The sequence below is a fragment of the Apodemus sylvaticus genome, chromosome X, assembly GCF_947179515.1.
Source record: "Apodemus sylvaticus chromosome X, mApoSyl1.1, whole genome shotgun sequence".
In the NCBI taxonomy this organism is placed as follows: domain Eukaryota; kingdom Metazoa; phylum Chordata; class Mammalia; order Rodentia; family Muridae; genus Apodemus; species Apodemus sylvaticus.
The window spans coordinates 121,876,041-121,889,484 of record NC_067495.1 but is presented as its reverse complement, the minus strand read 5'-3'; the positions used below and the strand labels follow the sequence as shown (position 1 = coordinate 121,889,484).

At 35.9% G+C, this 13,444-nt stretch overlaps 1 protein-coding gene across 3 annotated transcripts in view; it reads left to right on the top strand.

Moving 5' to 3' along the window:
* Tenm1 (teneurin transmembrane protein 1) overlaps window positions 1-13,444 on the top strand; it is a 576,328-nt gene that overhangs the window by 393,696 nt on the left and 169,188 nt on the right. For all 3 annotated transcript variants that reach the window (XM_052170726.1, XM_052170727.1, XM_052170725.1), the window contains exon 15: window positions 8,701-8,917. In XM_052170726.1, the coding sequence (XP_052026686.1) occupies window positions 8,701-8,917 (217 nt within the window). The remainder of the gene's footprint in view (window positions 1-8,700; window positions 8,918-13,444) is intronic.

The window sequence follows — 13,444 nt, the reverse complement described above, 5'->3', positions numbered from 1 at the left end:
GATAATTGATAATAAAAAGTTTTAAATGAATAGACTTTGGTTGTAAATATGAAAAGTGATAATTCAAGTAATCACATGTAATGGAAGGGAGAGACAGAGACACAGAGAGAGAGACAGGGAGAGAGAGAGGGAGGGAGGAAGGGAGAGAAAATGGGGAGCATACCAGTTTCTAAAAATTATATTTCCTACCTATATAACTTGAGGTTTTTTTCAAGTAACTAATATAATGTTACTCACCTGCATGGGTGAGTTTTAAAGCTCTAAGGTTCATCCCTACTTTCCTTGGCTTTGTCTTCATTATAGGCATGTTTTCTGGTATACCTTCTCTTCACTCATGTTTATATCTCCACTATTTAAGTCTCCATGCAAGCCACATCTTCCATGAAATCATTTTCCCCTGGTGTTTATAGTACACACTGTACAAGTGCATATTTAATCACATATCTTTCTTGTTTTTTGATACATGTTCAACATGACACATGTGGCATACCAATTTCCAAATATAATGGATAATGACAGTAATCTACTTGTGTGTAGAATTTACTTATAACCAAGCACTGTGCTGTGAATCTTATACGAGATATCTAATTTAAAAAAAAAAAAAAAACAAAACTATGGGATAGGAAACTCAATTGGTTAGATATTTACAATTTATAAAACCAGGCACAGGAAAATAAATGAAGCTTATGAAGATTATATAGCAAGTAGCTGAGAGGTTTCAGTGTAAACCTGGGTGAGCCTCCTCGTTGTAATTAACAGGGCTTTCCTTTCCGACATGTTGACTGAAAGGTTATATTCACAAAACATATTCACAACCTATGCATTTATAATTTCTGGCTCAATTAAAGTTGAGTCAAAATAAGTTGTGTGACTTTGTCAGGTAATAAAAATTATGGAATATTTAATTATCAAGAATTCTTATAGCTTCAAGGTCATATCAAGGCAGCCAAAAGTGTTTAATGGATGATCAATTAGGCATGAATGAAGTATTGGATTATCAATTCTCAATGTCTATGGAATATGTGGGTATAAAAAACATAGGAGATTTTACTAAATGTGCATTGACCTCTGAACATTTATTAAAACTGTGTATCTATATGCAAATTGAAAATCAAAGGCTTGATAAGAGCTCAGCATAGCTTATAATTGTCTCTTTAGGGAGTAGTGTTAGAACGCTCTGTGAGAGTTTCAATTACCATTTTTCCTTTAGTGGGACTAAGATGATATTGATGACAAATATAGATTGGTGTCTACTTTAAGATAGAAAGATAGATGGAATAACCACTAAAAGTCCCATGACTAAGATTTTAGACTAATAATTTCATCTCTACAATGTTTATATACTACCCCAAAGAATACATTGCAAATACCATTCATATGGTAATCTCAGCTTTCCAGATTCTCATAAAAACAGAGGTCATTTAGCTGACTATGACTAATGATTAGTATCGTTGTTTGTATATGTGTATGTGCTTTAATTAAATCAAAAAGTGACAATTGAACCTTCCTGAAAAAAAAAGTAATCCTAATTTTTAAAATGCAATTCTTAAGAAATCTTCCAATCAAAAACACATCACTTTCAAGCAGTTGCTTCAAGTAGCTGCTACCTGATTACTCCATATTACACCTGATACTTAAAACTGTTTGGGATTTTTCTTGCATCCTAATCACCATTGAATATTCATTAGAAGCGCTGCTACTTCCTGCAGCTTTGACTTCAGTTACACTCTGATCTCAATGTATTGTGACTCTTAGTAAGTAATTGGGCTGCATTGAATATGTAGGTGACACAGCTTCCCTGAAAGCTACCTAAGAGGTCCTTGAAGAGTAAAAGCTGGGAACAAATAACCTTTGGAATTTTTTCCCTAACAATCAAAGGAGTAAGTACTAATTACTTTAGCAGTCACAGCTCTGTCAAATACTGTGACACAGTTATCCCTGAATAAGTTAACACTTCCCATCTGCAGAGCCCTAAGCATGAAGGAGAAATAACATCATAGGGGCCACATTTTGATTTGTTAGTCATGTGTCTTGAATTGAAATTTTGAAACTATGATCACAAACTTTTACAAGCCCAAGGAAAAGAATAAGCACTGTATTAACTCTGTCTGAACACCTAAAACACATAGTAAGGGAAGCTTCCAACAATAAAGTCTATTTCAAAGCTTTCATAGACAGATTAACACAACCAAATAAAAGCCCTGGAACATGCCCAAGCACAAATTTAAATTTATTGTATCATTAAGTCAGCATCAAAAAGTCAGTGTGAAGGAGCTGAGGCTATAGCTCAGTAAAGTGTTTACCACGCAAGCATGAGGAACTTAGTCCAATACCCTGTACTCATGCAAAAGCATAAAACCTAGCTTGGTGACATGTTCCTGGATTTTCAGTATTGGAAAAACAGAAAATGAAAGATCCCTGGAACAGGCTAGCAGCTAGACTCACTAAATTGCTCCATGAACTTTAGGTTTAGAACTCCAGGTTCAATGACAGACCTTGTCTGAAAGAGAGAGATAAAAGAGAGAGAGAGAGAGACAGAGACAGATGGAGACAGAGACAGACAGAGACAGAGAGACAGAGAGACAGAGAGACAGAGACAGAGAAAGACAGAGAGACAGATAGGCAGAGACACAGACAGAGACAGCAAGACGGTTCAGCACATAAAGATGCTTGCCGCACAAGCCTAGAAACGTGAGTTCACTCTTCAAATCCCCAGAACCATTGTTAAGCAGGAGAGGCACCAATTCCACAGCACATAACATATATGTGCATACATAGGTTAGAATGAAAATATTTTAAAGAAGGTAGAAAGCAATTGAGGAAGACAGGCAATATCAACTTGTGGACTCTACAAAGATATGCATTCATATATACATGGAAGCAAATGAATACATATAAACACATATACACTCCATACACAAAACCAAAAAACCTCAGTGGAGGGGGGAAGAAGCATTATGAAACATATGGTGTTGAGACAGCTATTAAGAAACAAATAGATTTTTAATTCATACCATATACCTAAAGAAAAATAAATATATTCTAGCTGGATTAATGAATCAAATGCTAAAGAGAGCAGAAATTACAGTTCTCAAAGTGAAAAATAAGTTCATTACTACAAAAAGCAATGGGAGAACTTACAATGGGCAGAAAAGTAATAAATCTAATGTTAAAATTTTGAACCATTTTATAATACTTAGAAAATTTAAGCATCATTCAATATCTACATATTTGGAAATAACACATTTTCACTGTCTACACAAAAGCTATAAGTATTTTTTGCATTTTAAGATAAAAATTCAGCTTATTTTAGTCCCACTAGTCAGATCTTTTTTTTTTTTTTTTTTTTTTGAGACAGGGTTTCTCTGTGTAGCCCTGGCTGTCCTGAACTCACTCTGTAGACCAGGCTGGCCTCAAACTCAGAAATCCACCTGCCTCTGCCTCCCAAGTGCTGGGATTACAGGCGGGCGCCACCATCTCCCAGCTAGGCAGATCTCAAATGTACATTGCCACATCAGGATACTCACTAGACAATACAGAACTTGACACTCCCATTTTGAATAAAGTTAGCACAGATTCATACATTATATTAACTGTTTACCTTTTAGGTAGAAGTTCCCCACTGAGTACCCAGGCTTTCATTAATCATTACTTCCATTTTTCAAGTGTTTTCTGTAGCATCATGATAATGATGAGATGATAAACAAGATAAGCTTCTGCTTCTATGGAGCTTATGCTCTAGCAACAGGAACAGACACTAAACAGAGATCCTCATAAATGGTTCTGCTTTTTAAATTTGTCCGAGTGGATAAATGAACATGGAAGCCATAAGTTAATCTTGGAGATGAGAAAGTCCTCACATGGTTCCAGTAGACACTGTGAAGGGTACACTGAAGCTATAGTTTCTGGACCACAGGAATTTGGTGACCTAGCACTATTCAAAGGTATACAGGCACCATATCACACCGAGCATTGTGTGTCTTGTAGGATATGCAGTCAAATAATGATGATCTCATCTTATTCACTCTACTTACAAAGGAAGGAAAGTGATATCTGATGTAATAAAAAGATGATTATGGAAGAATATTAAAATATAGAATAATAATGTATAATCCAATGGCTCCTCTTCTATGGCTTTTTAAATATTTCTCCATATGTGTCTCAGCTTCTCTTGTAGAAAGTGTTCATATTTGTTGGCAAAATCTGTAAGTTAAATGACTAAAGGAGAATGGTTTTCCAGTAATTGCTCTTCATACTAAGTCGCCATTCATTAAAACCAGTAACTATAGTCACGTTTCTAGATTGAGAAAATAGCACCATGGGTGAGTGAACACATATAACTCATAGATCAATAAACCTCATATTTTGAATGTCCCCAGCATGCTACAGAGTTTAGTAAATAAGGAAATAAAAGACAAGGAGCAGTGAATTGATAGCATTTGCTCTATTTAAGGGCCTCCCATTTAGTCTGATGCATTAATTGAGGTTTTGTTAATCTCTAGCTACATTTACAATTGTCCTAGAAGTAGGACTTTTGAGCATTGACAGAGCTCCTAGTCTATAATCACAAAAAAATTAAACTTCAATCTAGCCTGTATCCAAGTGATATCTCCATAAATAAATAAAATCCAATGAATAAGGAGTTTTATATTAAAGTATTGCCTACCAACTCAGAGTCATATGGTATCTTATCTACTCAAAGCTTGTTCCTAAGTGAATACGTTTCAATGAACTGATTGTGCTAAACAGTTTTAAGACTTTTTCCATAAGAATAAGGCTGAACTATATAAACTGATAATATAAGCCTTTGGAACCCAGCCCGAAGACTCTAGCCCTAGATATCTTGCAGTTTCTATGGTCCACAACTTAGTATATAATATGTAATATTTGTCAATCACTAGATATAAACTAGACAGTGTGCATATTCTTCATGATTATCTTTTCAACTTTACTGGATTTCAAATATATGCACACATATATTTGATATATATATATATATATATATATATATATATCACTAAGGCTATAAACATATCTAACACCCATAAAAGTTCCCTTCTGTATCTGTAATTTTAAAGATCTACCATGTTATGACATTTTAAGAGAATAATACCATATTATATATACATGAGGCTGCTCATAAGTTGGGACTGGGTAGGTGGATAGGGTAGCACCCCCTTAGAAGTAAAGGGGAGGGGAGGGAGTGGGGGGTTCATGGAGTGGAGACTGAGAAAGGGGATCACATTTGAAATGTAAACAAATAAACTAATATTTTAAATTTCTGAACAGAATACTTGACATACATATTAACAAAATATGTTAATATGTCTCCCACATAACTATGGGATCACATTAGTCTCTTTTCCTCTATTTCTAAAATGAACCTGAAATAAAATGAACTCTACATAAAAATTTGTTGCAGAAGTTAGCTTAGATGATACATTTGGAAGTATCTAATACTTAGAAAATATTAACTAGTTGATACAAAGTTGAAAATTCTTAAGGATACCCTAAGATACCCAAAACTTAGCTGTCCATTCCTATCCAGACAATAGGATGGGTATTATGAGTAACTTCATTAGAGGTTTAGGCCAACATGAATTTCTCCTATATTGTTCATAAATCCTTTTCTATTCTCTTCTCCAATTAAGGACACACATGTGATAGCCAAACATTTTTTAGTGATGACTTGTTTCTACTGTGTAGAAACAAACAGTATCCTTGATAGTCATTGACATGATTGAACCAATTGGAATAGACCCAAATTGATTGGCAAACCTAGGTGTATACCATGTTTAGTCTTCCAAGACAGTGTAATATCTGTCTTTTTTTTGCTGTCTTTTATTTTTATTCCCTTAAGGAAAACAATCTCTGAAAATAAAATCAGCTAACGTATGATATGTTCGTATCTGACACCCTGAGCTTGGCTGTCAGTAGGGTGCCACAGCTTCCAATTCAGAACAATAAAAGAACTGTTAATAGCCAAAAAAAAAAAAAAATACACACATCTAGTGTGACTGTCATTTGCACTTCTTTGTAACAGTCTAGACATACTGTTTGGAGTGTTATCCAATGTGATAATTGGTAAGTAGATATTTGCTCCTCTGCTGGGTTTGCCTGCAAATTATAATTTAGGGTTGCATGCCATTGTTGGTTGGCTTCCCTGCTACCTTTCTAAATTCAACAGCTTTTTTTTTTTTTTTTTTTGAGAAAAGGGGAATCTCATAGGGTCAGCTCTGCATACAATAGGCATTACTAAATATAAGAGATTACCTTGAATTCTGTATCGCATAACTAGACGAGAATGTGATTCCCAATTTTAAATTAGTTCAATGTTTAGTTTTAGAATCCAATTTTGAAGATTACTATGACATAAATATGTATTTAAAATCAACTTATTTTCCGTAATAAGTTGGAACCATACTGGATAGAATGAGACCTGTCAATGTCCAAAACTATCATTAGTGCATCTGTTAATGTTTAACATGCATGGCATTAAGTGCTTCTGTGTACATTATGCCAATAAAAAAAATCACCATTCAATAAAAATGAATAAAGGTAAGTTTGTATTTGATACTTATTTCGTGTTCTGAGTATGGGACACCAATAGCAAACATTACAAAAACTCTTTTAATCCATCTGATATTTTTGCCAAATTTTCTATACATTCCGATATTTAATTAGCGGAAGAATAAAGAGATAATGTGCTAATAAGTGGCTGAGAACATCTAATCATGGGAAGATGTAGTAATGTCATCTAAGATCCAGGGAATATCTGCTAATTTATCTTGCTAAATGATGAAAGAAGGGAACTTATTTTGAAACAAAGCCACATGTTAAAAGTTAGTTATTTAAAAATGTGTCCAAAAAGAAAGGATGGGCAAAAATCAATTAAACAGGCAAAACAAGGGGAAAAAAAAGCAAACTTCATTTTAAAACAAAGTATACTGTCTGTGGTATAGGGAATTTGAAAAGGCCACATGTAGGGAAACTATTTTTTGAGATACCCCAAGGCTACTCTTCCAAAAGCCTCTCAGTGCTGCTCACTTTCATTGCCCCCAGCTAGGATACATCCTCCATAGTGAGGAGCAAGCAAACGTGCTGCAGGAAACCTGAGCCTCTTTTATCATCAGCCTTAAGGAGCCACTGATCCCACTGAACCTCTCTATCCCACTGCAAGCTAAGATTAGCATCTTTATATTTGCCCTTGTTAAACAACTGAATTACAGCCACTTGCCTGTTCTAAGGACCTTCGAAGGACTTTAAATTTTTTGCTTATTGGATGTGGAGTGAAGTGTCCATATGCTCAGTTAATCACTCCAACCACTTCTTTTTCTTTGCATAGAACTCTCTTACAACTCTTCTCACACTTCACTGGTACAAGAGTCGGCTGTTTAAACGCTTATTTTATCCTCCGAAATCCTGAGTTTCTGGGGGCGGGGGGCGGGGGGGGTTCTTTTCTTTCATTATCTCACCAAGCAACTAGCAAAGCATTTTGTATCTGTTACATTCTAAATAGCCATTCCTCCCTTCCATAGGTCTTGTGTCCTGTATCTTTCCTCTTCCAAAGAGTGAAACTTTTACATGATTCTTTTTCCTTCATACTGTTAATTCTGAGATCCGCTGGAGAAAAACCAACTCTACCATTTGGGGCCAAATTTAAAGCAAGCTTTATTAAATATTAAATACTAAGAGATGGACTTTGGTCAGGACCATTCCCTGGAATTTCCCAGCTGAAATGGCCCCAAGACATATGTTGCAGGGTTTAGAAGGACACCTAATGGACATCATACATTCCTATGAAGCGTTGTAATTTTCCAAGAACTACCAGTCCTAGCATTCCAGGAAGTTACCTGGTCCTGGGGCAGGTGGTGCTTACAGGTTAATTTTGTGCATTCCAATATAACAATGGATCCAGAACTCCAATGCAATGCAAATGATGAGGGCCCCCAAAATGGAAAGAAAGTGGCTCATTATGTTGATAGATACTAGGTTTAGCAATAATTCCATAAACTATCATTGCTTCTATAAATTTCTAAAATAAAATGAAAGAATACTTTAATATAATTGAGAATCACCCATATTAAGCATGTACAATTTTAAGACAATGAAAAAATCTGATTCAGTAGGTAGAATTCAAGTATATAGATATTTCATAAGTTCCATAGGCTACACATTTGAAAATCACTTACCTATATGCTATTTCACCATGAAAATTTCAACCTCCATGTTGAGAATTATCTGGAGACAACCATATTAAGATGACATTTAAGTGAAAATGAAATCAGGTTGTCAAGTAGTAGTTGACTGTATATTCACAGAAGATGGTCTAGGGGTAAAAATTACTTTAAGGGACAAAAAAGTAGTTCCCATTCTGATGAGTGGATCATCAAAGATAGAAAAACATAACAGAGTACTTTAACCAAAAGCTGCGTTTTAGTTTCATAAACTATAGTCTCCAATTAACAAATACTAGAAAATTCCAAACAGAAAGATTTAGGAACAAAATAGTTTCAATTTCTCTGGGATACCCTATAAACTCAGTTAGTTAGAATTCCTGAGAAAAATGCAGTTGTAATAGGCTCTAGTCTCAAAATATAACTTTACATTTACATTTACTGTCTTTCTCCATTTTGCATATTTTTTACTATATTGTTTTCCTGAGGATAACTATCACTATGGATTTGTTTTGTTTTCCAGATGGTTTGACAGATTGTGTGGACCCAGATTGCTGTCAACAAAGCAACTGTTATGTAAGCCCACTCTGTCAGGGCTCACCAGACCCTCTTGACCTCATCCAACAAAGCCAGCCCCTCTTCTCTCAGCACACTTCAAGACTCTTCTATGATAGAATCAAATTTCTTATTGGCAAGGATAGTACTCATGTCGTTCCTCAAGAGATCTCATTTGACAGCAGGTATATAGAAATTTATTTTGTCCTTACTAAAAGTGCTCATGATTTTCCTTCAGAGTAAAAGAAAATTGTCTTCTAAAGATCAAGTGGTTTCTCGTTCCTTTCAACAGTATTGCTGTCTTTCTTAGGCCTTCTCTTGAATGCCTGCACTGTTAGCAATTTGTTTCTAAAAGCCAATGGTAAGATTCTATATCATAAAGGTATAGGAGATGTGTGTGTGTGTGTGTGTGTGTGTGTGTGTGTGTGTGTATGGACATTTTTATTTAATGACGAATGGAAGTACATTGCAAATTTACTCTTTAATATCCGAATTATTTGAAAGAAAAAATACCCTTAAATTTTAGTAGCTAAATTTTAGGTTCTGTTTCATGATCAAAAGTGTTTCCTGGTCAAAGGGTTGAGTGATTTGATATCTTTTTTTATTATTATTAGGTAGTAGCTTTATTTACATTTCAAATGTTATCCCCTTTTCTCATTACCCCTTCAAAAACCCCCATCCCAGACCCCATCCTCCTGCTTACCAACCCCCCTCCCACTTTCCTGACCTGGCATTCCCCTACACTGGGGCATCGAGTCTTCACAGGACCAAGGGCCTCTCCTCTCATTGGTGTCTGAAAAGGCCATCCTCTGCTACATATGCAGCTGGAGCCATAGGTCCCCCCCCCCACCATGTATAATCTTTGGTTGGTGGTTTAGTCCCTGGAAGCTCTGAGGGTACTGGTTGATACCTATTATTGTTCCTCCTATGGGGCCACAAACCTCTTCAGCTCAGATTCCACCTCACACCAGTTAGAATGGCTAAGGTCAAAAACTCAGGGACAGCAGATGCTAAAGAGGATGTGGAGAAAGAGGAACACTCCTCCATTGCTGGTGGGATTGCAAGCGACTACAACCACTCTGGAAATTAGTTTGGCATTTCCTCAGACAATTGGGCATAGTACTACCTGAGGACCCAGCTATACCACTCCTGGGTATGTACCCAGAAGATGCTCCAACATGTAATAAGGACACATGCTCCACTATGTTCATAGCAGCCTTATTTATAATAGCCAGAAGCTGAAAAGAATCTAGATGTCCTGCAACAGAGGAATGGATACAGAAACTGTGGTACATTTACACAATGGAATACTACTCAACTATTAAAAACAATGAATTCATTAATTTCTTAGGCAAATGGATGGAACTAGAAAATATCCTGAGTGAAGTAGCCCAATCACAAAAGAGTGACTTGATATCTTAATGGAACATTCAAGATGGGAAATGACTGTCTTCTTAGAATGCTCAAATGCCAGAATTACCTAAAGATCTGACAACAAAGACATTGAAATCACTTCACTTATATAAAGTATAATAACAAGAATTTGCTCATTGGTATTCAACCCATTCACTTTCATCAATGACACACTTTAATAATTAACAGAAGGTATAGTAGGTAAGTCTAGTTATTAAAGATTTGAAAATGTTCTTCTTGGAGCTGGAGAGATGGTTCTGTGATTAATAGCACTTGCTGCTCCTTCAGAAGACCCAAGTTCAGCTCCCAGAACCCACATGGTAGCTCAGAGTGGTCTATAAATCTTATTCCAGGAGATCCAGTGCCTTTTTTCTAAACCCTGCGGGCTCCTGCACATGCACTGTGCACAATCATATAGTCAAGCACACTCTACATATATATCAAAATCCTTTCTTCATTTGTTCTATATATAAATTGCTGCTTCACTAGTTTTCTAGACTCTTGCAAACAAAAACTTTAACAACAAAAATAATTTGTCTAAGACTATTTCACGAGCTTGATACCAGTGACGGTGTAAGAAAATTACAATTCAATGTTAGCAAGTATCAAGTACAGAGGGGGGGGGAGAAATAAAGATGTACATGAAAACTCCACTCCCCTTCTCTTCAGTCAAATGCTAGAACTCTCACTGAAGTAAAAACAAAACAAAACAAAAACAACTGTTTTTTCCTACTTTATTATTGTGCCATTCTTACCTTTTGGGCTAGCAATATAACCTAAAATCAATGCCAATATATCACAAAAAAGGGTTGTTCTTCTAGGGACTATAGACAATATTTATCATCCATCAAGAGATTCAGTAATCCCCACTTCAAAACTTTTTTCCCAGTTTAATAACCCGGCTGGTCCATCTTTCAGATGGATATAATCAATATAATTATTTAGATAGTGGAGAGTTAAGTTTGGAACACAAAGGAACAAAAGGAATTGAGGGCAGTCATTATCTCCATTTTTCTACTCACAGTAAAGGGTAAGTCAACTCTATAGCTTTTTCCATACTTGGGGAGAAATCAGTCCAAAAATAGGGGATCAGGTGCTGAGAGAAATAATAACCTTCATGACTTGAGATGTGTTGAATAACATGTTGAATTCAATAAGGGGAGAAAGTCAGGACCTGAGGGACACAGCAGACAAGTCATTTTGACCCAGAACAGGCCGTTTGAGCAATAAACTTAGAAAAGGTAAGACAAACTGAAACCCCTGCAGTTCTGCTTCATGCTTCAGCAGTGCTTCGGAGGCACTCACACAGGGAATGAAACTATTACTTTGGGTGGTTAATGCCCTTCTCCTCCTACTGGTTTGATTGAGTTTTCACATTCTTTTCTAAAACCGCTCCAAGTTATCATTTGGCTCTGCAAGTCACATTTAAATTTAGAATGATGGGTCTCCATCCGATGGTCTCTGCTATTAAGAGTCCTTGCTGTCAGAAAAAGATTTGAGCCTTCTCCAAACTTCTGTACCTGTGTTTTCTCTAACAACAACAACAACAACAACAAGAAAATGCATTTGCTTTTCCTTGCCTGATCATTGGACAAAATAATTTTTTAATCACATATATAAATGATAATTACAATCTCTCTAGTATACTCATATAATATTTTAGTGTGCAAATCACCCAAGCACATACTATTTAATTTTGTTTATGCAGTATCCCTGTGAAATGGGGCAATTGTTTTTGGTATATTTTATATATGTGGAAACTGAGCTGCTAAGAGACTAAATCACACAGACAGCAAGGTTGGATTATAGCATCTCCAATAACCTTTCCATTACACCACAGCTGCCCCATTTCTGCTTGTCCTTAAACTTATCTGGTGACATGAACCAAATTTATCTTGGATAAATGGCATCTAGGTCAACATAAGAAACTTGGAAACCAAGCAGTTTTTAACATCAGCTTCAGCTTGTTATATTTCAATAGAATGAGTTACAAAATTTTAATCAGGGAGTTTAGCATCATGAAATGGACATTTTGCTCCATGGCAAGTGTGATTGTGTATCTATTGCGAATCTGACATCTGATACCTTGAATCTGTGTCATTTCATTTAATTCTCATTAAATCGTTCACGGTATCGCTTATTAAAAGTTTCCTTTTTTTCAAACGAGAAAATTGGCAAGTTAGGTAAGTGACTTCAACAAAATCATGGAGAAGTTAGAACCTGGATTTGAACCCAGGCACACAGGTACTGGATTTCTGAATTTTAAATTGCTGAACTGAGCCATGGTGGCTTACTTAGAAAACAGGAGCATGTGACTCAAAAATAACTCAAGGCTCTTACAAAGCCTTGACTGTAGAGTAGCTTCCCTCAGATAAATCTGAATCCATGCCATAATCAGCCCAAGCAGGTTTTTTTTTTTTTTTTTGCTTTTGCTTTTGCTTTTGCTTTTGCTTTTGCTTTAGCCACATAACTGAGAGGCAGTTTGGTAGACAGGTAAAAACAAATATCATTGCTAATGGTTTCATTTACCTATTGGCAAACCATAAGCCACTCAGCTAACTTGCTGCTTCATATTATGCCAGACAGTCTGCAGAGAGCAGTGCAAAGCTATGCAAGTGTAGCAAGGACACACACAAATAACTATTCACCCTTGTGCATCACAAGAGGACTAGATTTGGCTGTGCTCTATGGACTGCACTGTCACTTAAAAGCATATGAGATATATACCTTCTATAGTTTCTAAGATGGTGTAATGTCTATAAAGACACAAGTTGCCCACCGAGAAGACTCTAGGAACCTAAACTCATTTACCCCATTTTCCTAAATACAACTGACCCTATAGCTCAATTTTTTTCTTTTCTTCAATCTATTCCAAACATGTCTACAAAGTAAACCACATAGTCTACGTGCCCTGTATTACTTATTACTTTTTAATAATGTAAATAGGTGAACAGAAGCATTATTGATCTTCAGTGTCTAAGCATTTAATCACTATTAATAATGTAGAAGGTTTTTTATAAATATGTAAAAACAAGAGTACATTAAACTAAATGACAGCAGTAATTTGCAAAGCCAGACATTTCGCTAGCCATCACTAATGGAGAAGTGCATTTAAAAACAACATCGCACCAGGGTTCGTGCAACCACTGACAGTAGGGTTAGCCAAACTCATTTATCTATTTAGTAACTGAGAGGTTGATGCCTTGCATCACTCTTCATCAAGTGTCTTTATCAGATGTTGTTCAGAATTATGCCACAGATGTATTTGGCTTAGCCTGACATTTATGAAGTGAAAGACC